At 43.7% G+C, this 27817-nt stretch overlaps 2 protein-coding genes across 2 annotated transcripts in view; both read right to left on the reverse strand.

The window, feature by feature from the left end:
- LOC116036403 (NLR family CARD domain-containing protein 3-like) overlaps window positions 1–27817 on the reverse strand; it is a 1020880-nt gene that overhangs the window by 586214 nt on the left and 406849 nt on the right. The gene's annotated exons all lie outside the window — the stretch shown is intronic.
- Window positions 1–27817, reverse strand: part of LOC116054929 (integrin alpha-11-like) — a 61560-nt gene that overhangs the window by 22032 nt on the left and 11711 nt on the right. The window contains exons 3-13 of the mRNA XM_031306682.1: window positions 18839–18948; window positions 18200–18291; window positions 17975–18089; window positions 17178–17305; window positions 13593–13741; window positions 13348–13492; window positions 11352–11517; window positions 9965–10035; window positions 3227–3371; window positions 925–1073; window positions 222–365 (exon numbers count right to left, since the gene is read on the reverse strand). Of these exons, the coding sequence (XP_031162542.1) occupies window positions 222–365; window positions 925–1073; window positions 3227–3371; window positions 9965–10035; window positions 11352–11517; window positions 13348–13492; window positions 13593–13741; window positions 17178–17305; window positions 17975–18089; window positions 18200–18291; window positions 18839–18948 (1414 nt within the window). The remainder of the gene's footprint in view (window positions 1–221; window positions 366–924; window positions 1074–3226; window positions 3372–9964; window positions 10036–11351; window positions 11518–13347; window positions 13493–13592; window positions 13742–17177; window positions 17306–17974; window positions 18090–18199; window positions 18292–18838; window positions 18949–27817) is intronic.

Raw genomic sequence — 27817 nt, forward strand, 5'->3', positions numbered from 1 at the left:
TCCACAAACCAATGGGTGACGTCATGCATGCTACATACATTATTTATACAGTCTTTGGAACAAACAAAGTTAGGTTTTCATTCGTTGTTTCCCGAAAAAAAATGTAAGAACTGCTGAACGTGATTGATTCTGCAGACAGCCAATGAGAGTGAAGTTTCGGAGGCTCTGAGCTGCTAAACTCACTGTGGGCATCAACCTTACGGCAGTAACATTTGGTGTACCTGAGGGGTGACGGTGTAGATGTAGACCTTCCCTCTCTCCCAGCCCTCGCTGTAAAACATGGGGGCTGCCACTAAGAGGACATCCGTTAGTCCGTCGCCGTCTACGTCCATCGACAACAACTCGCTGCCGAAATACGAGCCGATCTGGAAAAGAACCAAACTAAATGTGAGGAAATAAACAACGGCATGTATGTACACTATGCAGTATATTGGAACAATGTATAGACTTTCATTCCGGCAAAAGAACAAATTTTGGAGGAAACAATTTGTTTGTTTTGCATTTTTGAGGGGCATGGGATGCTCAAAAACTCACAAAAATTTGTAGGAACATTGTTCTCATCACCAGCACCGTCAGACACCGCCTACCAAGAGCCTGGGTCTGGCTGAGGTTTCTTCCTAAAAGGGAGTTTTAGTCGCACTATGCTTGCTCTTGGGGGAATTACAAGAATTGTTGGGACTTTATAAATTATAGAGTGTGGTCTAGACCTACTCTGTAAAGTGTCTCAAGATAACTCTGTTATGATTTTATACTATAAATAAAATTGAATTGAATTGAATCTTTAGGAACATATATTTGAATTTTTTTATCCTAACAGGAATCAGATCAGATGTGTGTGTGTGTGTGTGTGTGTGTGTGTGTGTGTGTGTGTGTGTGTGTGCCCGTGTGTGTGTGTGTGTGTGTGTGTGTGTGTGTGTGAGTGACCTGCTCTCCCAGCAGCGCCTGCAGGATGGTCAGGTTTCCGGTGTTCCTCAGGGAGAAGACGATAACCTTCCCGGTGTGGTTGAACCTCGGAGCTCCGGCCATGTAGAGCTGAGAGCCGCGAGGCGAAACGAGTGAACCCACCGAGTAACCTGAGACCGGAGAAAAAATGCACTTGAAGGCAGCTTCATTTCCCAGGAGAAAGAGAGAGAGAAAAGAGAGGAGCGAGACATAGCGAGTGCTTTGTTGTTGTAGGAAACAGTCAGCTGTTCCCCAAACTCCCCGGGCAGTTCAGAGCATGTGTTTGGTGTTTTAAAACTTTCTTGTGGCAGAGATAGAGGCAGTGATGTTTCCTGTTTCCTGTTCGGGACTCACACACCGCCTCAAAACACACCGACAAGTCTGATCTCCAGTTTACATGACAGCGTGACGTGGGGTTGCGTTTCTCCGAAACTTGAGTCGGTCTCAACTTTTCGCCACAGGTCCGCTGCCTTTTTTTGAGTGTACCCCCTGCGGCAACCCCCGCTGCAGCCTCAACGCACTAACCCCCATTCAAAGTGAATGTAAAGACCTGCGTTTTTGCCAGACCGTCGGACGGCTGATGCAGGAAGTCTGAACACAGCCTTAAAGAGACAGGCGCTAAAACGGGGCATTTCAAACACACTGTTTTCAAAGTTTCCGCATCAGAAATTTGGGTCTCTTTCAACAAAATTGCCGCAAAAATAACACGGACAGTTCCATACAACGCTCATCGCATCTCAAATTTAGGATCAGTTCACTAATTTCATTGAATTATGGATGTTTTATTAAATTTTTATAGCATTTGAAAAAACTATGAAATCTCTTGCTTTCTAAACAGTATCCTGACTAAACGGTGACAGTCTGTGATTATCCACTAAATCGTAACTATTTGTAAAAATAGTCCATAATTTCAGATTTTTTTTTAACTCAAAAATGAGGTATAATTTCATATAAATGAGGTTTATTGATTATGAATTCCAAAAAAAGTGTAAAATCAGCGGTAATAAGTTGATGTTAGTGGTGAATCTGGTGGTAGTGAAAAAAAATCACCAAAAAAAGGGAATCTTGAACAAAAATCGCCAGAAACTATTAATTAAAAATTTAATTAAAAAAAGCGTCTAAAAATGGTTATTTTAATTTTTTACCTGGGAGTTAAAAAAGTTGCAGTAAGATCACATGCTCAGTAGCTAGGTAAGATCACATGCTCAGTAGCTAGGTAAGACCACATGATCAGTAGCTAGGTAAGACCACATGCTCAGTAGCTAGGTAAGATCACATGCTCAGTAGCTAGGTAAGACCACATGCTCAGTAGCTAGGTAAGACCACATGCTCAGTAGCTAGGTAAGATCACATGCTCAGTAGCTAGGTAAGATCACATGCTCAGTAGCTAGGTAAGACCACATGCTCAGTAGCTAAGTAAGATCACATGCTCAGTAGCTAGGTACGGATCACATCAGCTAGCTGTTTGTTTCTACAACTTCAGTCAGTACAAGGCAGGATTAGCCGGGAGACTTCTTCTTTGAGAACGACGGGGCTAACCGCTAGCATGGTTTAGCCCCCACGTTTCGGCTAGTTACGTAGAAAGCCGTGCAGATGATGATTTGAACCACTCACCCGGAGACTGAAGGCAGGACACATTCAGAAACCGTATCTATTCAATTCAATTCAATTCAATTCAATTTTATTTATAGTATCAAATCATAACAAGAGTTATCTCGAGACACTTTACAGATAGAGTAGGTCTAGACCACACTCTATAAAGCCCCAACAATTCCAATAGTTCCCCCAAGAGCAAGCATTAGCAGTGGCTATTGCGACAGTGGCGAGGAAAAACTCCCTTTTAGGAAGAAACCTCGGCAGACCCAGACTCTTGGTGGGCGGTGTCTGACGGTTGGGGTTATGACGGTACAGGATGTAGCGTGGCACAGCAGAGCATGGGTGGACGCGGTGGACGCAGCAGGACGTAGCCGGGCATTGCAGGGAATCGCAGAGCGTAGCAGGGTGTAGCAGGTCCATAGCCACAGCTGCACCCAAGACCCAGGTCTTGGTGTCACCCTAATCCGACAGCATGGATGTTTTTTTTTTTCAAGTTTGTATGCGTGTGGAAGCACCAGAGACACAAAATAACTCCCCAAATCCCAGAAAATGTGATTTTTTTCATAATATGGGCACTTTAAAGCATGTAAACATGTTCTAGTAGAAAACCAAAATACAAGTATGAACCTGGAAAAAGTGCGTGATATGGGATCTTTAAAAGAAGTAGAGTAGAGGTTAAGTTAATTACCCAGATAAGCTGCGTGGTTCTTCAGCTCGTCTGGAAACTCGTCCTTGTAGGAGGATTTTGGTGGAACCACTTTCCCATGTTTGGTTTCTTTCAGCACGGCGCCGTTCCAGTCGTAGGCGCCCGGCGCCCCGAGCAGAATACCGTCCTGATGGGAGAATGGGGATTTCAACATCAGAGGAACTCTAAGAGCACGATGACGTCCCAGTAAAAACCTGGATGTCTTCATGTGTTCATCAATGAATGAATTGTTTGAGGTGGTTCTATTTTCACATATGCTGACTGGAAATGGTTTCCCCATCATGCAGCTCGAGTAACAGGACACATAAATGTTCCCGCTACACAGTTCCTCACAGATTTCACCATCTGACCGCTGAGCATCGCTCACACTCTGAGATGACTTTATTATCAGAATACTGTAGAGTCAAATCAGAAGTGGAAGAAGTATGCATACTCCTTCAAAAGTGAAAGTATTATCAGCAAAATGTACTCAAATTATTAAGTTAGAAAGTCAATAGCAGTCTCATGATGTCTCAGCAGTGGAGCACTGAATCTGAACTGTGATCAGAGGCTGCTGATCCGAGTGGATTCATCTCCAAGTTTTCCTTGGATTAGGGTGGCACCTAAACCATGGTTGCAGCTGTTGCCGTGGTCCTGCTTTGCGCCCTGCAGTGCCCTGCTACACCCTGCTACACCCTGTTACGCCCTGCTACACCCTGTTACACCCTGCTACACCCTGTTACACCCTGCTACACCTTGCTACGCCCTGCTACACCCTGCTATGTCCTACTACACCCTGCTATGCCCTGCTACACCCTGCTACGTCCTGCTATGCCCTGCTACGCCCTGCTACGTCCTGCTATGCCCTGCTACACCTGCTACGTCCTGCTACGTCCTGCTATGCCCTGCTACGCCTTGCTACACCCTGCTACACCCTGCTACGCCCTGCTACGTCCTGCTATGTCCTACTACACCCTGCTACACCCTGCTACGTCCTGCTACATCCTGCTATGTCCTGCTACACCCTGCTATGTCCTACTACACCCTGCTACACCCTGCTATGCCCTGCTACGTCCTGCTATGTCCTACTACACCCTGCTATGTCCTACTACACCCTGCTATGTCCTACTACACCTTGCTATGCCCTGCTACGCCCTGCTACGCCCTGCAGTGCCCTGCTACACCATGAACTACTACAACTGCTATTTCTAGTCACTGTTCCATTATCTTTATTGTGACTATTATTGCCACTGTTCATCACACCCCCAACCGGCACCGTCAGACACCGCCTACCAAGAGCCTGGGTCTGCCGAGGTTTCTCCCTAAAAGAGAGTTCGTCCTCGCCACTGTCGCACTAAATGCTTGCTCTTGGGGTAATTACAAGAATTGTTGGGTCTTTGTAAATTATAGAGTGTGGTCTAGACCTACTCTATCTGTAAAGTGTCTCGAGATAACTCTTGTTATGATTTGATACTATAAATAAAATTGAATTCAATCTCTGGACACGGTCAGAGGGAGCGGCAGGCTAAATGCTCCGTCACTGAGCAGGAGAGTCCGGCTTTCAGGTTGTAAAACTCGAGTCCAACTCACACCGCCAAAACACCGGCGTCAAGTCCAAGTCAAGGTTTCATCTGGTTTCTTTACTTTACATCAGGGACGTCACTGGGACTCACATCTTTTGTTACTGTATCAGAACTAGGGTTGCACGATATGAGGAAAATATGTGATACGCAATAACAATGTTGAATATCGCGATAATGATATTACTTGCGATAAATTAACAGATATTAGAGTGTACTCAGTTCTGCCTTTGTGTTGCATTCAGTATTCTTTTGAAATACAACAAATTGTTGAATTTAAAACAAATAATCATTTCCAATATTCTTTTATTGAACAAATTGAACATTGAATTGACAATGACAGGCACTACTAAAAAAGAATTATACTGATAATACTGACTGTTCGCGTCCCGCTCGTCATGCTTGCTCTATTCGTTTTTTTCTTTCCTCCCGCATGTCACAGAACCGTACGCCCACCCACGACCCTTTCCTAAACCCAACCGTCCCATAGTTCCCGCGTGTCACGGAACCTTAAGCCCACCCACAACCTTTTCCTTAACATCACTGCATCAAAAGCGACGGCAATAGTCCCGACCAAGCGCATTTACTTATAGCGCTAAAGGGACGGCAATAGTCCCGACCAAACGCGTTTACTTAAAGCGCTAAAGGGACGGCAATAGTCCCGACCAAGCGCGTTTACTTATAGCGCTAAAGGGACGACAATAGTCCCGACCAAGAGTGTTTACTTATAGCGCTAAAGGGACGACAATAGTCCCGACCAAGAGTGTTTACTTATAGCGCTAAAGGGACGGCAATAGTCCTGACCAAGCGCGTTTACTTATAGCGCTAAAGGGACGGTAATAGTCCCGACCAAGCGCGTTTACTTATAGCGCTAAAGGGACGGCAATAGTCCCGACCAAGCGTGTTTACTTATAGCGCTAAAGGGACGGCAATAGTCCCGACCAAGCGCGTTTACTTATAGCGCTAAAGGGACGGTAATAGTCCCGACCAAGCGCGTTTACTTATAGCGCTAAAGGGACGGTAATAGTCCCGACCAAGCACGTTTACTTATAGCGCTAAAGGGACGGTAATAGTCCCGACCAAGCGCGTTTACTTATAGCGCTAAAGGGACGGTAATAGTCCCGACCAAGCGCGTTTACTTATAGCGCTAAAGGGACGGCAATAGTCCCGACCAAGCGTGTTTACTTATAGCGCTAAAGGGACGGCAATAGTCCCGACCAAGCGCGTTTACTTATAGCGCTAAAGGGACGGTAATAGTCCCGACCAAGCGCGTTTACTTATAGCGCTAAAGGGACGGCAATAGTCCCGACCAAGCGCGTTTACTTATAGCGCTAAAGGGACGGCAATAGTCCCGACCAAGCGCGTTTACTTATAGAGCTAAAGGGACGGCAATAGTCCCGACCAAGCGCGTTTACTTATAGCGCTAAAGGGACGGCAATAGTCCCGACCAAGCGTGTTTACTTATAGCGCTAAAGGGACGGCAATAGTCCCGACCAAGCGTGTTTACTTATAGCGCTAAAGGGACGTCAATAGTCCCGACCAAGAGTGTTTACTTATAGCGCTAAAGGGACGGCAATAGTCCCGACCAAGCGCGTTTACTTATAGCGCTAAAGGGACGGCAATAGTCCCGACCAAGCGTGTTTACTTATAGCGCTAAAGGGACGGCAATAGTCCCGAGCAAGAGCGTTTACTTAAAGCATTAAAGGAGACTTTTAGCGTCAATAAGAACGACAAAGGCACCTGACCAAGCGTCCATATTTTAGGAAATGGGTGTGAGAACGTTGGTTGACAAGAAGATTGATGCCACGCTCTAAATATGAAGCTACAGTACAACCAGCAGCTGGTTAGCTTAGCTTAACTAAAGAAGAAAAGTATCTATACAGCAAGAAATCAAATTATTTCATATTAGGGACTCTAATAGTTTTAAAATCTTTAACTGATAGTAGTAATCGGTCAAAATTCTTATTGTCGGTTATCCCTCCTGTCGTCCTTGGGTCTAATTTGACCCATTTTCAAAAAGTTTCTATATCAGAAATGTGGGTTTCTTTCCACCAAATTTTAAAACAAAATAACGTGGATGTACAACGCTGTTCACAAATAAATGATAATTTCACTACTTTCGTTGAATTTGGGTGTTTTATTGAATTGTATAGCATGTAAAGAAAAATTTATAATAGAAAGTTGAAAAACTTGCCAAAAAAATGTCAAAAAACTTCGAAAAATGTGACAAAAATTTAGAAAAAAGTGACAAAAATGTGGGAAAAGCTTTAAAAAAAAAAAACGTCAAAAAAGCACAGAAAAATATTGACAGAAACTTCAGAAAAGTGACAAAAGTGTCGAAAAAGACGACCAAAATGTTGGAATTTTTTAACATTTTGACCCAAAAAAAACTAAAGTTGCATCACGGTCGACGGGGAAGACAACACAAGAGTTAACGGTTAAATGTCAATCATTATTATCCCTATTTAATTTCCCAAAATGTCAAACTGTTCCTTCAAAAACTGGGCTACCGAGCTGGTTCAGGTCTCCGTTTGATGCTGTAGACCCACACCTCATGAGATCAGGTAACATCCTACTAACTGTGTTTTGGTCTTTAAAATAAAGATCATTTACAGGAACAGGAACTGAACTGAGCCATCCGCAGCTTCAGTATCGTCCTTAAACGCCTCACAACACGTGTCTGCAGCCGGTCGCACGCTCACATGAACTCATGGCGCTCGTAAAGTCCAAATATGAGAGTTATTAAAGCGGTGAGTCACAGTCTCTACGGCCGCAGTGGATGACAGAATCCTTGGCGACTGGAGCGCCACAGAGCATCCCGCCTGCAGCTGCACACGGGCCCACTCTGAATCTGCACATTCACTGTTGAATGTCAGACCGCTGCTGCAGGACGGAGAGGAGGAGGTGACTCGGCCAGAGAGGATTCTGGGTCGTCTGTTTTCCACATCAGTCTGATCTCAACCTGATTTCACATCTTTACCTTTCTGAAGAGAAGGAAACACTTTGCATATTTGTCTGTCTGTGATGGTTTGCATCATTATTAATGCATGCAAAATATTTCTGTGTGTGTGTGTGTGTGTGTGTGTGTGTATGTGTGTGTGTGTGTGTCTGTGTGTGTGTGTTTCTGCGTTAGTGTGTGTGTGTGTGTGTGTGTGTCTGTGTGTGTGTGTGTGTGTGTGTGTTTCTGCGTTAGTGTGTGTGTGTGTGTGTGTGTGTCTGTGTGTGTGTGTGTGTGTGTGTGTTTCTGCGTTAGTGTGTGTGTTTCTGCCTTAGTGAGTGTGTGTGTTTCTGCCTTAGTGAGTGGTGTGTGTGTGTGTGTTTCTGCGTTTGTGTGTGTGTGTGTGTGTGTTTCGGCCTTAGTGAGTGTGTGTGTGTGTGTGTGTGTGTGTTGAAACACACACACACACACACACACTCACACTGAAACGTGTGAGTGTGTGTGTGTGTGTGTGTGTGTTTCCGCCTTAGTGAGTGGTGTGTGTGTGTTTGTGTGTGTGTTTGTGTGTTTCTGCGTTATTGTGTGTGTGTGTGTGTGTGTGTGTGTGTGTGTGTGTGTGTGTGTTTCTGCCTTAGTGTGTGTTTGTGTGTGTGTGTTTCAGTGTTAGTGTGTGTTTCTGCCTTAGTGAGTGGTGTGTGTGTGTGTTTGTGTGTGTGTGTGTGTGTGTGTGTGTTTCTGCGTTAGTGTGTGTGTGTGTGTGTGTGTTTCTGCCTTAGTGTGTGTTTGTGTGTGTGTGTTTCTGCCTTAGTGTGTGTGTGTGTGTGTGTGTGTGTGTGTGTGTGTGTCTGTGTGTTTCAGTGTGTGTGTGTGTGTGTGTGTGCGCGGTTTGTTGGCAGCTCTACGTTCAGGAAAACCATCTGCTCTGTGTTACACATAGAAAGTTTCCACGACACCATTTTTTTTACTCTGGAATACGATTTTTCCCTGGACGAGAAACAACAGAAATATTTCTAGAAGCTTCTAATTCTGCAGCTTTAGACTTCTGTCAGGACCAGAACCAGACGGGGACTTCATGTGTTAGGATCAGACTGATACACATAGTCCAGAGTTTAAACTTTTGTTTCTGTTGGAATCAGAATCAATAAAATACACAACTTTGCTCCGGTTGCTGCTGATTTTATTGGAGCAGGATTTGGAAATAAAACATGATTAAATAATCAGCCACACTGTCTCCTCTGAGAAAAACTAAAGAGTTGAATCAGAAACAACACGTTGTGACTACGTTTACATGCACATAATATTCCAGTGTTTGCTTTTAATCTGAAAAAGACAATCCCTCTAAATTGTTTACATGGCTAATGAAAGTGAATATGCCTAATATTCATGTAGTCGTGCAAAACAGGATTTTTTCAAAGTGTTCCAGCAGTGGAGGACTTGTTGGAGTCATTTCTCCGACGCTCCATTGTTCCAACCTCTTAATAACCCGAAAAATTCCCTTTGGTCCTACAGCCCACTAGTCCGACGTCCCTTTGTTTCGGGAAAAAATAAACCCTCTGCTCCGACATCCCATTGTTCCGACCATATAGGCTTTTGTGGATCACCTCCCATAATCTAAAAGGGTTAAGGTTAAGGTTAGGGGGTTAGGTTTATTTTCGAAACAAAGGGACGTCGGACTAGTGGACTGTAGGACCAAAGGGAATTTTTTGGGTTAATGAGAGGTCGGAACAATGGAGCGTCGGAGAAATAGGCAGTCCCCGTAAACACAGCGTCCCTCTTTCATTCCTTCAACCAGCTTCTAGAAAAGGTCGGCTCATATCCAAAAACCTGCTGATATCCAAGTCTTTGATCATGTTTAAAAGTAGCTGTGTTTCTCCTCCTTGTCTTTCGGGCCGAGCATCTCTACCGCAGGCCTGCAAACTGTCTGCTGGTTGGTTTGTGTCCAGTAACCATAGCGACGCACAGAGCTGCCCGTACGCCGTTAACAGGCGAGAGGCCATAAAGTGTCAAACTGCAGTAAAAACCCTGATTGAGACGCAGACTCTGAATGCGCTGTGTACACGTCCAAAGAATGCTTCTAAAACCTGAATAATACCGACATATCCCACATATCTTAATTAGGAAATGCTTAATTTGGAAAAAGGCCTTATTCAGAAGATCCAAACTGATTTAAGGAGCGTGGACTGAACTAACAGAAGGATGTAGATATGAACATGAGCTACTCACTTTGACTAAATGTGAGGAGAAACCAGCCTGAGCCATCTGCAGACCGAACCTTCGACCCTGACTGCTGGTTCCTGCAGAACACAAACACACACAACAACATCATCATCATCATCATCATCATCATCATATTCATCATCATCGCGTTACTTTCACTTATAAATTAATCTCTTTTTAACCCTTTTGATGTCCTTGGGTCAAATTTGACCCATTTTCAAAGTTTCTATTTCAGAAATATAGGTATCTTTCAACCAAATTGCCCAATAATAACGCATATGGTTCCATACAACGCTCTTCACAAGTAAAATGAAAGATCAGTTCACTACTTTCATTGAATTGTTGGTGTTTTATTCAACATTTTAGCACATTTCTTCTTTTTAAACAAAAAAAAAAGAAAAATAGGTATGATTTCATATAAATGAGGTGTAGTATATGTAAAACTAGTTTTTATAATTTGGTGTTAGTGGGGAAAAAAAAAACGTAAGCGCAAAAACGTCACAAGTGACAAAAATGTCGAAAAAAGTTATAATCAGTCAAACACGAATATAAAAAAGGCGTCAAAAACATCAGGGGGAAAAAAAGAAAAAAAATGCAACTAAAACATCTGAAATGACAAAAAACTTCAAGAAAGTGCCAGAAGCCTGGAAAAAATGCAAAAGAATGTTGAAAAAAGTGTCACATTATTTTTTTTAGCCGGGAGGACAACACAAGGGTTAAGGGTCAAAGGTCATGCCAGTAGTGCTGATCCCACTGGGAATCAACCGCCCAGATGAGAGCTCTCTGCAGCAGCCGTTAGGTTTCTCTTTTGGTTTGTCAATCTTACAGCCGAGCCATATACTGTAAAAGTAACAGCAGCTAAAGATCACATAAGCAGACTGTACCTATCTCTGAAAATGGATAGAAAGTGATGTGAAGAAAGTGGAGCATGTAGCAAGACAAACGACAATAAACAATTTATGAAAATAAAGAAGAATTCTCAGTGGAATAAAGCAGAAAATATTGGATTCAACAGGAAAATGGACTGCAAGCTCATTTAAAACCTGCATACCTGAATCTTTTGGCGACAAAACACAAATTGCATATTATCACCTTATAAGCAGACCCAAACAAATTTTGCTGTCTGTTTTTTCAGCGATGATCCAGAATGAAAATCTACTGAATTTAGCTGTATTTCTGATGCCGTTGGAATTGTGTGAATAAATTAAATTAAATTAACAAGTGATGATTAATGATGTAAAATGACGACAAAAGACATCACATGAAAGCACGTCTATAAAACTGTGTTTTAGGAAGTGATTTAGAAGGAGTTACTCATTAGCTTGGAGTGTTTCATAATCCCTAAATGCAGCATCAGACATTCAACCAATCAACAAAGATTGAAAGTGCTGACCTTCCAGAGAGAAGATCCTCTCTCCCAGCGCGTCCACGATGTCCTTCAGCGCTGACTCGTCGGTCACGTTGAAGAAGTGCTTTTCATCCGGGTCGCTCGCAATGAACTTTATCTCCTTCAGAAAGGCTTCAGGGTTGATTCCCCGACGGTTGTAATAACCCAGAACCTGGAAGAGACGCAGAGGAAACACTCAGGGCGAAGGTTTTAAAGTCCAGGGACAGAAAACAACATGCCCCGAACCCACGGTGCTAGCCTGTTCCGACCAGACTCTGGTCCACTAGCCTGGTCCTACCAGACTCTGGTACATTAGCCTGGTCCTACCAGACTCTGGTACACTAGCCTGGTCCTACCAGACTCTGGTACACTAGCCTGGTCCTACCAGACTCTGGTCCACTAGCCTGGTCCTACCAGACTCTGATACATTAGCCTGGTCCTACCAGACTCTGGTACACTAGCCTGGTCCTACCAGATTCTGGTCCACTAGCCTGGTCCTACCAGGCTCTGGTACATTAGCCTGGTCCTACCAGACTCTGGTCCACTAGCCTGGTCCTACCAGACTCTGGTACATTAGCCTGGTCCTACCAGACTCTGGTCCATTAGCCTGGTCCTACCAGACTCTGGTACACTAGCCTGGTCCTACCAGACTCTGGTCCATTTCATCTGTACAGAGAGTCTGGCCTCTTTCCATTGACTTAGTGTTAACTTCCTTGAAGGTGGGTACTCTGTTACACTGTTGAAGTTTAAAACTATTGGATCTGCCCAGAGCCACTCTGGATCTGCCATAACCAATCGCTAATGTTTGGTCGTGACGTCGGCTTAGCATTGCTAGCGTTAGCCTTAACCAATTCCTTCACCACTAATGGAGCGAGAACCCCATGGGGAGGAGGGCCACAACATCATGGCCACCAACACAACTCAGCAAAGATTGTTGTTGCTCAGGCTTTAACTTCTGGATATTTGGCAGCGTTGCCACAACGGACCGAATGGCTTCGCTCGCATCTTTCTCCGCCACCATTACGGAACTACAACTCAAACTAACGCACAACCTCAACGTCATCGTTCTCAGCCACTCCCTCTGTTCGCTGATTGGACCGGTAAAGATTTGACCAGAGAAAACTCAAGAATATACCGCAAATCCAGACGACGTACTGAAGAAAAATGAAAATTGAGCGGAAACATGTAGGAGGGCGGAGCCAGGCTACCACATTGCATGTGCTCAGAGACAAATCTGAAAAAAGAAGAAGGAAGTCCAAGTTCATAGAAACGGAAAGGTGAACCAGGACCAGACAGGAAGTCAGACAGGAAGTCAGCAGAGAGGCAAAGTCCCTCCCCTTCAGGTGGACTCAATGGAACATTATTTCAGAAGAAATCTAGTAGTGAACAGGGAGAGACAAATCATTTTTTGATCCTGTTTGAATTGAGCCATGAATTACAAATTTGATGTTAGTCAGTTTAAAAGCAAATTTTTCAAGTGAAGAAAGTCTCAGTTTGTTGTAATACCACTAAGTTTTGTGTGAAAACACTCAGTGAACTACAGCTCTAGCTAGCTAGCTAGCTTAGCTCTGTTCCACAACACATGTAACATTATCTTGCCTGATGTGTTTTATCCAGCATCCTTTTATCAGCCGGGAAGAGAGAGAACGAGTGAGACGTCCGCTGCTCGTGTGAGTAACGTTACATCCCGGTACCAAACACACAGACATCGTAGCTTCAGAGAGACTTTGGACTGAGGAGTCTTTCTAATGACGCATTTTCAGTCTGATACAGTTTTACGACAAACTAAGACTTTCTTCATTTACAAAATTATCTTTTAGGTTGACGAACATCATGTCATATCACGGCTCAATTCAAACTGGATCAAATAATTAGTTCTCTCTCCATGTTCATTTCTGGGCAATTTTTTTCTCCAAATTCTGATCTCGTGGTGGTCCACTTGAATTGAGAGGGACTTCCCCTCTCTGTTTTTGGGTTTGAAGGTAACGAGTCTCGGACTCACAGCGATGGCGTACATGGTGACGTTGTCTCTCTCGCTGTCGGCGACGGCCTGCACCAGCTGTGGACTGTCGTGAGATTCTCCGTCTGTGATCACGATCATCACCTTCTGGGCGCCGGGACGGCCGCCGCGCTTAAATGCCTCCGACCTGCACAGCAAAGAAAAGAAACAGACTCTTTGTGAATCAACCTGCTCGGTTATTGTGTGGGATTTCTTATTCCCGAGGGAGATGGCTTTGTGTCACATACCGCGCCACGTTGATGCCCAGTGCCGTCCTGGTCTCCTCGCCGCCCCGCTGGTCGATGCTCCGGGCGGCCTCAACCACCTCCTCCACCGTCTGGTACTCAGCCAGACTGAACTCGTGGACCACCGTGGAGCCGTACTGAACCACACCCACCTGCAGCCAAAACACAGCTCAGTCCAAACCTGAACCCACCACACCACTAACTAACCGAACGAGACCGTCCTCCCCCAAAAACGCTCCCATAAGTGGTTTGTTCCAGCATCATTCTGACCTATATTTGGGTTTCTAGTGGCGGCGCCCTCTAGTGGCCGTAGTAGTTCTGATGGGAGCAAAAAAGGAAGTAAGGTGAGAAAGTATAAAGGTGCCAAATGTCCTAGTAACGAATCCTACTATGGCCACGCCAAGACACGCCCTTCAATAGCATTCACACACTACTATTGGCCGGGCATCCGTGCTTACATGTTCAGGTCCTATCCCCTGACCAATCGGCTAACCCTAAACTTGACCACTCGAGGTCAATGCCTAACCCCAACCAATCGAGCTGCTATAGTGGCCATAGTAGGATTCGTAAACTAGCGTCCTGGAAAGGAGGTAGGTTGTGGGGGTGGGTGGGTCAAACAAACACAGGACTTTCACCCAGGAGACCGGGGTTCATGTCCCGTTTGAAAAGAAAAGGAAACAGAGAGTGAAGTAACGTCTGATTTGAACCCAAACCACCATCTTTTTTAAATTTAACTAAGTAGCTTTGGTGCCTAAACCTAACCAAACTCAGCTGTTTCACGTCAATGACGTGTTTAAAATCATGACCGTTAAAAACTTGGTTACGGTTCTTTGTCTCTCATCCGAGAGTTTTCTTCAGTTCTGACTGAACGGTAGGGAAACCCAGCTATTTAACCTCTGTGGGGTTAAAGGCTCTGACACACCAACCCGACGGTCGACCGTCGGCAGAAAAGGCAGTCGGTCTGATCATTCAGCTCCCGTCGGTCCAAAAAGTGCCTTGGAACACACCGAAGCGACGCCGACTTGAGCGTACGTTCTGCTCGTGCGCGAGACGTAATACGTCTCCATAACAGCAGGCGGCGCTAATCTGTATTGTCGGCCAAAAAATTAAAACGAGATTGGATGAACGCATCACGTGGGTCTGGCTGCTCCCAGATTTGAACACACCGAACAGACTCGAGTCACCGACCTCGCCAGACTGTCCGACTGCCGATAATCGGGTTGGTGTGTCAGCGCCGTTAGGCGATCAACACTGCTTCATTCGTTAGTGCTCCTGGCTGTCGTAACGACAGTCATTAGACCCTGATGACACTTTTCTATAGGTCCTTTGTTGAGTCAGTTGTCACCTTCTCCTTAATCTGCTGGTATGGGTCCATTACTGTAAAACAAAAAAACTCCCTTTCCAGGTTAATTAAGATGAGCAGCTGCAGTACAGGTTCTAAGCAGAAAGGCCTGGAGGAACTTTATCAGAAGCAGATGCTAAGAAGGGTTTAATCTATCCTGTCAGATAGTTCTCATCCCTTACAGGGTGAATTTCATATGTTGCCATCTGGATCACGCTTTAAACTTCCAAAATTCAGAACCAACAGATATAAACACCTTTGTACCTGCAGCCATTCTACTTCTTAATTCTATAAAGAACCATAGATAAGTTATTGACTTACTATTTATTGATTGTTTACTGTTTTTTTTATTGTTTTTAACTATGCCTGCAAGGTAGGCAATCTCTGTATTGTGTGTGTGATTATGTGTGATTTGTACTATACTGCTATATCTGCTGCATAACAAATTGCCCCATTGGATGGGACAAATAAAGTAACTTGAACTTGAACTTGATCATGAACTAAACCTAAATTGTTTCCATGGTGCCGGTGCGTCTTTTTTACACATTATGTGCCACAACTACGTTTTGCGGTGTTAAGAGGTCTTTCATGTATTTCTGTGAGATCAAGTAGGATCTGTCTGTAGGGATGGAGACTATTGTTCAAGATGTTTAAACCCAGCCCCAGATTCAAAACATCTCCCACTGCCTCCACTACTTTTGCAGGTTTTCTAGCTCTCAGTTGCATGCTGGGATATAACTTTACTACTCCTCATAAGCTCAGTTTTCACGCCGAGTTTTAAGTTTAAAAAACATGCAGAGAGTCAACCGAGTTCTTGTCCCCAGTCAGTCAATTACAGGGAGGGTTTACCTGCGTTGTGAAGAGACTGACTGCCTCTGCAAACTCTCAAACCTCATGATTAATTATGGATACTAGATGTATTAGATAAAATGCTCATCATTTGTGGTTTTTACCATTTTTTTTTACAGAAAAATACGAACATTTTTAGCCTTGTGCTTGGCTCTAAGGATGACAAGATTGGTCTGTTGGTCGGTGTTCCACCGTGACTTGCTGTAAACTAACTAAAAATAAAAGCCAAATATAAATCCAATGATCAACTGCATGTTCTAGTTTTTGTTAATCAACTGTTGTGTGGTCTGCTCCTGAACAAATGCAGCTTAAAGGGCAACAAAAGATCACAATCAGGGAAAAGAAAATGTGCGTGTTTCCATGGGAGGTTGAGCTTCAATGGTGGCTGTAAATGGAAAAGGACGTGAAACTTCAAAAGACTCTTTCTTCGCTGGCAGTTACTGCCCTGGTTTCATGTAAACTGTTGTGAGAGAAATTCTACCAACGACCGTTTGTCAGAGCTGAAAGCCGCCAGAAGCTAAGAGTTTGTGGTGATATTCAATAGCTTCAGCATCTTGCCAAAGAATTCCAAGTATTCCCTTTAAATGAGCGCCTCTGACACAAGACTTAGATCATGACAAGACTAGACACATAAATTAAAAGCCCTAGAAACTCCTGAAGTAGATGACATCCGATATATTTAGCAAATATATTCATGATATAAAAACATCCTAAGAGATTTTAGCCAAATCCCAAATCAACCTGAAGAAGATTTACTTTCAGGTGTTTTTTTATTTGTGCAATATTGAATCCCACTGGACTCGATCTTTTTCAACCCGTTCTCACTCCGAACTCGTAAGATACGGACGTTTGGGCTGTGGCTGTCAGCGTACGATGTAAAAAGCGCCCTTCAGCGTCTGTGTAGAACGCATCAGGGAGATCAGCAGCTACACAGCGTTTGAAGATGACGTAGCACTAAGAGCGACTATGGTAGAGAGTAGTATGAAAGCCCGAAAATCTGCATATGGAGGTTGGTTGGGGGGGTGGATGGGTCAAACAACACAGGACTTTCACCCAGGAGACCGGGGATCATGTCCGTTTCCTAAATCCAACCGTCGCTTTCTTCTTTTCCTGAACCCAACCGTCCCGTTCTTCTTTTCCTAAACTCAACCGTCCCGTTATCGTCCCGCGTGTCATGGAAACGTAAGCCCACCCAAAACCTTTTCCTTAACCTAACTGCGTCAAAAGTGATGCCAATAGTCCCAACCAAGCACGTTTAGATAAAGCGTGTTTAGATAGGACACTAAACAAGACTTTTACCATCAATAACAACACCAAAGGCACCTGACCAAGCATCTGTATTTTACGCGATGGGAGTGAGAACGTGTTGTCTTTTTGTAATTCAGCGATGAACCGACCTGCGTCTGACCTGGGCCGATGTAGAACTTCTGCAGCATGGTGATGAGGAAGTCCTGTACCTCGTACCACGGATAGATGGAGTTAGAACCGTCCAGAACGATCACGATGTCTATGAACGTCTCACACCCTGCAAGTTAAAAAACAATACATTAACATAACATTAATGCTTTTTCTTGCAACAAAAAAAATAATGTACAAGAAACAAAACCGGACTGAAAAGGTGAAGGCTGAAGCCTGAGCCCATTAAACCTACTCTTTTAACGTCAATTATTTTCATTCATACAAAGAAGAAAGTAACAAAAACTAAGTATACATTATATATAGAGGACGAATGGAAAAATGTTGGATGATTGTATGGATGGACGGATGGTGGGATGGATGAACGAGTAGATGCATGTTAGATGGACAGAGGGATGAAGGGACAAATGGATTGATGGATGGATGAATGGATGTTAGATAGATAGACGGATTGACGGGTGGATGTTAGAAAGATGGATGGATGGAGGGTTGTTAGACAGATGGATGGATGGGTGGATGTTAGACGGATGGATGGGTGGATGTTAGACAGATGGATGGATGTTAGACGGATGGATGGATGGGTGGATGTTAGACAGATGGATAGATGGATGGATGGATAGGTGGGTGGATGTTAGAAAGAAGGATGGATGGATGGTTGTTAGACAGATGGATGGATGGGTGGATGTTAGACGGATGGATGGACGGTTGTTAGACAGATGGATGGATGTTAGAAAGATGGATGGATGGATGGATGGTTGGGTGGATGTGTAATGATTACTCTGCAGGGCCGGTGTGATGGAGTGGGACAGTTTAAAGTTGCGGGTGACTCTGGAGCAGATTCCTGTGCTGTACAGGGAGCTTCCACATTCATGAGACCAGAGCGGACCGCAGGTCTGAGGACACGTTCACACACAGCAGAGACAAACAGTCAAATGAGTTCAGATAATCATTTGAAGTGAAGCTGAGCGGTTGTGGAGGGAGTCTCTCTGTGTTTTTGACTCACCACAAAGCTGTTGTCCTTTGGGTTGGAGGTCAGCGTCATCCCCAGCCTCATCTTGTCTTTCCTCTCCGATACGTTGTCCAGAGAAAGTTCCCCTGATTCAAACATCACTACACTTTACACATTGAAGATACAGTCTGTGGAACTTCAACTATATATTAGCTTTTCAGTGTTTGTCTTCTTTCATATATGCAATGTTTGGTTCATGAACTTCTAAAATTAAAGTACTGGGCTTTAGTTTTTTTTTGATTTTCTTTTTTTTGGGGGGGGGGGGGCTTTTTTATTAAATAGTGTAGACATATAGGAAAATGGGGAGAGAGGGGATGACACGCAGCATAGATTGGATTGGAACCTGGGCCGCTGCCAAGGACTCTCTACCAGGTGAAATTTGAGTTTACCCCAAGGTTCGTTTTTTGTACTAAAATTAAACAAAGTACTTCCTGCACCACTGGCCACATGAAGACAGCAGCAGCATGAAAACTGGAAACAGTATTACTCTCTCTTCATGCTTCAGTGTGCAGCTGTCAGTCAGTGTTACTGTAAATCATTTGCAATACTTCAAACGGTTTACTCTCTCTGGGCTGCTTCAAACACCTGCTGTGATTTTGATGAACATGTATCATATATCTGCACGTTGCTCACCCAGGTAGAGTCGAGTGCAGTTTGCCGACTTCCTGGTGTCCAGCGGACATTTGAACACATCACCAGTCTGCTGCTTCCCTGTGGATTCAAAGGGAGCTCCAACCAGCAACCTGGAAGCACACACGCACACACACACACACACACACACACACACACACACACACACACACACACACACACACACACATACACACACACACACGCCTGAGGCTGAGACAATGCAGGAAGCAGCACACAGTGATGGTTTTCCCGGTGAGACCAACACTAAGAAACCCTGCTGGGCCTCTGGGAAAAAACAGCCAGATGTAGTCTAACTGTCCGTCTGGACTTCAGTCTATAATGCAGATTTATTGTGTGTTTGATGTGGCCCCTGAAAAGCACACAGTAAATGATAAACATTTATATTATCATCACAGAGTTCAGCCTCATAATAACTCCGTAATGAGTAAGGGATAATGTAGAGTGAGTTATTGTATCATTATTGGGAATTGAACACTGAATTTCTTCTACATGAACATTCACATATGATGTTTATGTTGGTCACAAGTTACATCTAGCATTGAGATCATATACCAACTACAACCAATATATATCAACTCTCTCGCACCACGCAGATCAAAGTACGTATTACAGCTACGGTAGCCTTCAAAAAGCCGGTCTCTTGCTCTTTTCAATCTCCTTTTTCTTTTTCTGGGTGAAGAAGAAGAAGACTCCTCTTCCTGAAATTTGGATTTTGAATACGTGTGGTCCTCCATGTTTCCTTCTTCAAACTTGCCGGGGCCGGGAAGCTACGATACCCGTTAGCAGCATTAGCAGCAGCTGTGAGATTATCATGTGACAGAGAAAACGTGAAAGGTGGAGCAGTATGTCCTGTATGTCCCTTACTGGCTAACGTATTTCCAGATGGAGCATGAATATGGAGCGTCTACCCCAGTTCATGCAAATGGAAAGTAAAATTTTAAGCCAAAAGGAATACTTGGAATTGATGGTGGTGGTAAATATTAATGAAAAAGGACAAGTTAGTGAACAGGCAACACAGATTTTGAGAATGAACAACTAAACACGTTACACACTGGACTTTTAATGCTCCATATATAAAGTGCCTAATTATGGAGAATGTAGAGCGGGTAACATTAATGTAATATAGTTAGTTGTTTTAACTCAGAGTTTAAGGTTTAAATAACAAATAATGATTAGTTAAACAATTTGTATAACTTCACTTTGAGTTGAAACAAAGCTTATCTTTCAAGTTGAGTTTACTTACTGTTATAAGGCAGCAGGTGAACTTTCATTTCTAACTTTAATCAACTTGAAATTTACTACAGTGCAAGTTCCAGCTTCTTTAATTCTTGAGGATTTGCTGCTTTTTCTGTTTTGTATCAGAAAGTGAAAACTCTGTGAGGCATTCATCACTATTTTCTGTAATTTTTAAAGGAATAATGTCCAGATGAATCTAATAAAAATCCAACGCTCCATATCTAAAACAATGAATTTAAACAGATAAGCTGGGAACAAATTAAAGCTGTATATTAACTCATATTTTGGCACAACTATGAGCATTATGAGCAGTTAGGTGATCGGAGAAGTGAAGTGACAGGATTGAGATGTTCTTGTGGACATTATGATGCTTTCTCTGTCACTGAGACTCTGAGGCTTTAAAACTTATTAAGCCCAGAAACTTTTTAATCTTTTTTGTCTGTTTTTTTAAAACTCCAAACACAGACTTCTGGTGTAGTAATCTTTAACTGTGGCGTCCTCGCAGGATCCCGAGATGTACTGCGTGTTGTCAGATGTAGGCACTCACAGAAACCTAATAAATTGTCTTTCCCCTCCTGCCCTCAGAGGTCAGACCGTGCTGCCACAGCGTCACACAGCGAGCAGGTCATTAGTGTTAAACGCCTCCAAATGCGGTCTGGACGGCGGTTCTGGGAAGAAAGGCTGAGTCACATACCAGAGGAGATGCCATCGCAGAGTGCTTACCCTCAATCTGCTAAATAACTAATGTGTGTCCCGTCCACATCAAACACGACGGAGAGCAGCGCTGACAAACCACAGAGGCCACATCCTGAAGCCGGCAGCAGCAGACACAACCCCGCCTCTCAGCCTCTGACATCACTCCTACAGGCTGATCATTTCCTGAACAGGTACTGTCATTTACCCGCCCTCTCCTGCTACTGCTTTATTAGAGTATTAATTGCTTAATTACTGATTTCCTGCAGCTCCTACAGGCCCTTTCAACAACAATGTACACGGTTTGGACCTGCATAATCCTGCAGGGAGTTTATATATAAAGGTGGAGGGAATATATATTGAGAGTAGAGAGCATATTCTTCCTAATTCTTCCCTAAAAAGACAGTTATTTGCTGCTGCTGCTGCTGCTGCTGTTGGGGTAGACACTGACTACATTTCCATGCACATTAATTCCGGTTTTGGCCCGTATTCTCAAAAAGAAATGAATATTCCACTAATATGCCCTGAAAGCATGCAGCCGTACAAAGTAGTTATTATTGAAAGTGTTCCAGCGGTGGTAGACTAGTTGGACCGTGTGAACACAGCCTCCCTCTGTCATTCCTTCAACTAGCTTCTTGAAAAGGTCGGCGATGTTTGCACAGCAAAGCAGGAAGTAAGGTGACGAAGTATAAGAGCGCCAAACTTCTGCTTAAGGAGGCAGGTGGACGGGTCAAACAAACAAAGGACTTTCACCCAGGAGACTGGAAAAAACAATATTGAGAAGAGAGAGAATATTCTTCTTAATTCTTCCTTAAAAAAAGAGTTGTTTATTTCTATTTTTTCTTATTATTTTCGCCCAGATGTAGTTTAGCCGGGGTGGAGTGAGGTAAGGAAGGGCAGCTTCTGGGGCTCAAGCCCTGAATTTTTTACTCAAAATCCCTGAATCTTTTCGGCCTACATGTCATTATTGTTTTTTAGAGGCTGTAGCTGGTTCTGTTTTAAAGCTAGAGCAATATATTGGTATCAGGAACTCATGTTATGCTAGCTTGTTGGGAAGGTTGCTAAATAACGCGTGTCAAAGTTAGGCTACATTGTGGCGAGGGAAAAACTGGCATGGTCATTTTCAAAGCGGTCCTGTGACCTCTGACCTGAAGATATCTGGATGAAAATAGGTTTTCTGGTTACCCGCGAGTCTCCCCTTTATAGATTTGCTCACTTCTTGATAATCCCATGCAGTTTGGGCAAAAACCATGCAGTTATTCTCATGCCGTATAAACGTGTTATTTTTGCCTATTCTAAAATGGGGTATTTAAATATTTCTGCATACTGAGGTTCCTAAACAGTCTTGGAGTTGCATAAATTGGGTCTGACTGGAAAGGTGAGACTCTTGTTGATTCAATGAGCCCAGTTGGGGGAAAAAATCTCCCTGGGTGAGCATGCCTCGAACCCCCCTAGGTTTGGGCTAATCCCCGAAAGTTTACAACATCTGGCGTTATGAAATGCTCCCATGGGTGGTATTAGAGAGTAGGAATAAACAAACTATATTGTCGTACGGTTTGAAACACTGGTTGGTTTATATACAGCCACTATTGAACACATGCAGAATAGCAGCTCTAGAAAATAAACTCTCACTCTTTGATTTTGGGGACTGACATCCAAACCTGAAGATTTCTGTAAATGTTTTAGACGTTTTTATGCTCCTGCTGCTGCTGCTGCTGGAAATTTAGAAATTATTTTCACTTTTATTTTCTTTAGCTTGACAAGTTATATGTTGATGAAACAAACACAAAACTAAATAACAAACCAAGAAATGCAAGAGAAATCAACAACTTGTCAGCCATGTGTTTAGTTTGGTTTTAGTGGTTTCGGTTGGTCGGTCTGCACGTTTGTTGAATGTGAGGAGAAAAACCCCAAGAGCAAACCAAACACTCCGTCACTCAGACACACACACACAGACATAAACACTCGTCTCTGTAAACTCGTACCGCGGGAGGTTTGACCTCAGAGGTCGACACGGGTCAAAGGGTTCAACCTCTGACAGACACGACGACATCCTCGACCAAACACACACACACACGGCTCCACACGGAGCGATGCTTTAGTTTCACCGGTTTATTTATGTTCTCTCTAAATGTGGCTGTTGTCCAGCACTGAAAGTCTGTGACTGTAACTCAGGGGACCATCTGTGTGTAGATGATGCGGCTTGTACACATCATCAGTGATGAGCCCAGGGTCATCGGATGGTTCGGGTCTGATCATCAGACACCCTCACCTGGGTGACCCAACCGGGACCCAACGGACTAAACTGCTCAGGGGGAAAGCACCCTAAGAAATATTCGTATTACAAAATAATCTACCAGGAATGTCTTGCTTGCTTGCTTGTATGTGAACACAGCTTGTAACAGGCTGATGACACGTTGCAATGTGACCAAAGTTGAGCCAGGTTCAAGTTTTTTGCAGGACGACCCTGCTAGCCTCTACGGCTGCCCCCTCTTAGATGACAAGTCGACTAATCGGTCGTTTTGGTCTTAGTCGACTACAATTTTTTTTAATGCTTTTTCATGCTGAATAACTTATATCAAAGAAACGTTTGAGCATCTCTGTTGAACACCAGATTTAAAGTGACGCTTTTGCATGATTCTTTGTGGAGAAACTCAGTTTTACTAGACTGGGTAAACCCAGCCCGATCTGCCGGTGATTTGATTTCTCCCTGCAGCTCAGGCTGGAAACCTGTACATTTTTCTATCCTGCTTCCAATCACAAACTGGCTTATCCACCAGGCGCGCTATTGGCGGGTTTAACACGATGACGATAGAAAGCGACAGAGCAGACTACCCAGACTAATGTTCAATCTTAAAAGATTGAGCTTGGTCTGGTGATAGCCAGACTACAGTTTTACAGATATGTCGACGAAATCATGCAAATGTTAAAAGGGTTTCTTCTGGTCAAAGCGGTCGAGGAGCTGGTCGCCGAGAACCGACTGGTCGTTCGTACTGATTGGGGTCGAAGCGGTCAGAGCGGCTCAAAGAACGGACTTCTTATCTACTGTAGCCAATCATCCAACGCGGTGTCAGCGTTGATACAAAATCTTGGAAGTAAGAGGCTCGGTGTCGTCGAGGCCACGCCGTCCAGACCTCGCTGAACGCAAGAAGCATGAAACATGTTTTAGTCGACTAAGAATGTCTTTAGTCCAGGACTGCCCTATTAGAGTCAGTGTTAGTTTTGAGCTAACCCACAAACCCAAAAGAACGTCTTTATGTGGGTCTTGTTGGAAACGGCACATTCTTGAGGAACAGTGAAATGTTTGTTGGATGTGAAAATGTATACATTTAAACATACAAACTGGTCAGAAGTCATAGAAGCCTGATGGTTTATGGGTACAAGTAATATTCCTGAGAACAATCACAGAGGAAAGACCGACAGAGAGAGAACTTGGATTATTCCAGCGCAGCGAGTCTGTCTGAATAACAACCCCAGCCAAACACCAGATATGTTAAATGTCACCAGGCTGGGTAGAAAAACAACTCTTCAGAATAACGATGTCAAATCCCCTCCTTTAAAAACACACACAGAGCGGAGTGATGGGCTTCCCAGAGCGAGGCTGGGGAATTACCAACCACAACACATAGTTTCCAGATCCGCCGCTCTGCCTCGGGGACGCAGGAGAAGCCGCCGTTATCGAGACAAACGCAAATACTTTCCACTTATTTACCTGCGACTTCAAAGGCAGAGAGATTTTGTAATCCTGGAAGACTGTGAGGTATTCATCATAAAAAAGAGTCAGAGAGAGACGGCACAGAGAAACAGGAATGTTGCACAATCTCACCTGCAACCGCAGACAGATGAGAGGAGGACAACAACAGCGTGGCTGCAGATTCCCAGTCCTTCCAATTTGATCTTGCTTAATTTCTCCTGATGTTTTCACTGGGTTGTTGTTGTTGTTGTTTCCCGTAAGGAAAGGGTTTTGAAATCAGCAACACACCGAGAGCGGATGTGGAAAGGTAAAGCCGGACATCAGACCTTGACGGAGGTTTGCGCTCTCCGAGTTTGGATTAAAACACTCCCAAACACCTGTTTCCTGGGTAAAAGTCTTGTGTTTTCTATTTGACTTCTTCCAGGACATGAACACCTGTCTCCTGGGTGAAAGTCTTGTGTTTTCTCCTTAACTTCTTCAGGACATGAACACCTGTTTCCTGGTGAAAGTCTTGTGTTTTCTCCTTAACTTCTTCAGGACATGAACACCTGTTTCCTGGTGAAAGTCTTGTGTTTTCTCCTTAACTTCTTCAGGACATGAACACCTGTTTCCTGGTGAAAGTCTTGTGTTTTCTCCTTAACTTCTTCAGGACATGAACACCTGTTTCCTGGTGAAAGTCTTGTGTTTTCTCCTTAACTTCTTCAGGACATGAACACCTGTTTCCTGGTGAAAGTCTTGTGTTTTCTCCTTAACTTCTTCAGGACATGAACACCTGTTTCCTGGTGAAAGTCTTGTGTTTTCTCCTTAACTTCTTCAGGACATGAACACCTGTTTCCTGGTGAAAGTCTTGTGTTTTCTCCTTAACTTCTTCAGGACATGAACACCTGTTTCCTGGTGAAAGTCTTGTGTTTTCTCCTTAACTTCTTCAGGACATGAACACCTGTTTCCTGGGTGAAAGTCTTGTGTTTTCTCCTTAACTTCTTCAGGACATGAACACCTGTTTCCTGGATGAAAGTCTTGTGTTTTGTCCTTAACTTCTTCAGGACATGAACACCTGTTTCCTGGGTGAAAGTCTTGTGTTTTCTCCTTTATTTAAATGGCTATTTCATATTGAAATCTTAGTATTACTACCTTATTAGTATCCCTAGTTGGGATAAGACAAACTGCAGTGACATGAGATGAGAGAACGGTGTGATCCCATCTTGTTTGCAGCAGTAACAAGCCGCCGGAGGTTGAACTTTGCCTTCGGGTATTCGAGAATCCGACAGCAGGCTAGAAACATAAAGATGAAGGATGAGACAAGACAAACACTTGCAGAAGACAGACGGAGAGGGAGAGCCAAGAACAAACTGTTCACAGAGAGAACCATAATCGAAGTGGCCATATAGGATCACATCTAGATTATGAAATCCTAATTTATAGCAGAGAGGATGATAAATAATGCCCGATACTTTACACTCTACAGACGCATCGGTGGAAAATGTGTCTTCCCAACATAAGTCCGACTCCTCAATGTGATTCACTTTCAGGGACAGAAACTTGCCTGGAAACTTTCTAACTTTCCCAGGACACTTCTGACGGACCACAGTGAGTCCAACAAATACTCAACTCAACAGATATTCCCATTTTAAAGCAGACAGACTAACTGAAGCGTCCAAAAAAATGTCTAAAGCTTGGAAAAGAAAAGCTTGGAACCTTATAATCAAGGTTGATAATATTTATTTAGTCGTTTATCTGAAGATCTCTTGTCGTGTTCACATGTATCTGATCCAGATATGACAGACTGCAGTTACATCACATGGTGGACATTTGGAAGTTGTCATTTTCAGTTTTCTACTGAAACGTTCGTTACGTTTTCATATTTTAAATCATGGCCTGCCAATGTTTAGCACAAGCCTTCCACCTGCTAAAATAATTAACTAACTTCTCTTCAATCCAAGCAGCTGTTATGGTTAAACATCATTAAACATGACTGGATACAGTACAAACCTTAACATCTCACGTTACGTCTGGACAGAGACAATGAATCACAGAGTGGATTATGTACCAGTGCAGACTGGTTTCTATAGTTTGTATACTCTATTTTATATAGATGTGGACAGACCAGCACAGACTGGTTTGATTAATCGGCCAGTTCAAAGTAGTTCCATAAGACCCGGTCACCAGATCTATTAGGGCTGTCAATCAATTATAATATTAAACCGCTATTAATTGCATGATTTCCATTGTGAACTTGCAAACAATCCTTAAAGGTGCCGTAGGTAGGATTGTGAAGATCCAGGACTTAGCCAAAAAATTTGAACATCGACAACTTCTCAGTCCCTCCCCCCTTTCCACTAAAGCCCAAAACGGTCTCCTAAGCCCCTCCCCCCACAAGAGAGAGTAGGTTCGTTGAACGTTCGTAGAACGTTCATGAACTGCTCCTCGCCTGTAAAGTGGATGAGAGCAGGCGGCAGCAGCAGGGGGCGGGGACAAAACTCCTCTGTCAAGTCGGACAGTTTCCAGCCGATTCCAGCAGCATTCAGGCTGAACAGGAAGTCACAGAAACACTGTGGTCCGATTCTGATTTAGTAAAATGTTATCTGACCCATATATCAGCTCCTACACAGTCTTCAGTTGCTTTAATTATGACAGAGTAGCTGTTAAAATGCTCTACATGCAATCTGTTGCTGATTTTAATTAACAACACTGTAGATGATCTGTAATCTGAACAGATTTAGTCTCTCTGACTTCTAAACATCACTACCAGTCACACAACATGTGGTTTGTACAGAATGAGCCTTTAAATCAGACAAATAGCAGTTAAAATCCCTCCGATTCAAAATCAATAAAAAGTTTATATAAAACTGAGTCGATTCTGAACCAATCAGCTGTTAGATCAGCTGAGAGGCTGGCGTTTCCCAGCATTCCCTGGGTCCGCCTGGCTCTTGCAGTCGGTGGAGAGCAACTGCGGCGCCTGGCTCTAACAACTGTGGCCGCCTTGATCTCGTGAGATTATCGTTGCCCACACGTGTGCATGACGTCAGAGCAAGTCGGGATCAAGTCGGACACACATCTAACCGGCATGCATTGGGCGGCGATCGCCGGTGATCGATTCTGCGCAGACCTGGCTCATCTCGAACGAGCCTATTGAATGTGTGTGCATGAGCAGTGGTTGACACGCAGTTAGACAACCCCTGGCCCGGATTGGTGCATCTGAACAGGGAGCAGTCAATTTCACTACAGGCTGTAGGTGGTGCCAGAGGAGCCAAATTTTCATGTAGTTCTACTCAAACATAGGGTCAGTTTCAGCAAATATGACAGAAAGTTAGTTTTATAAATCTTACCTACTGCAC

Source organism: Sander lucioperca, chromosome 7 (assembly GCF_008315115.2).
Source record: "Sander lucioperca isolate FBNREF2018 chromosome 7, SLUC_FBN_1.2, whole genome shotgun sequence".
In the NCBI taxonomy this organism is placed as follows: domain Eukaryota; kingdom Metazoa; phylum Chordata; class Actinopteri; order Perciformes; family Percidae; genus Sander; species Sander lucioperca.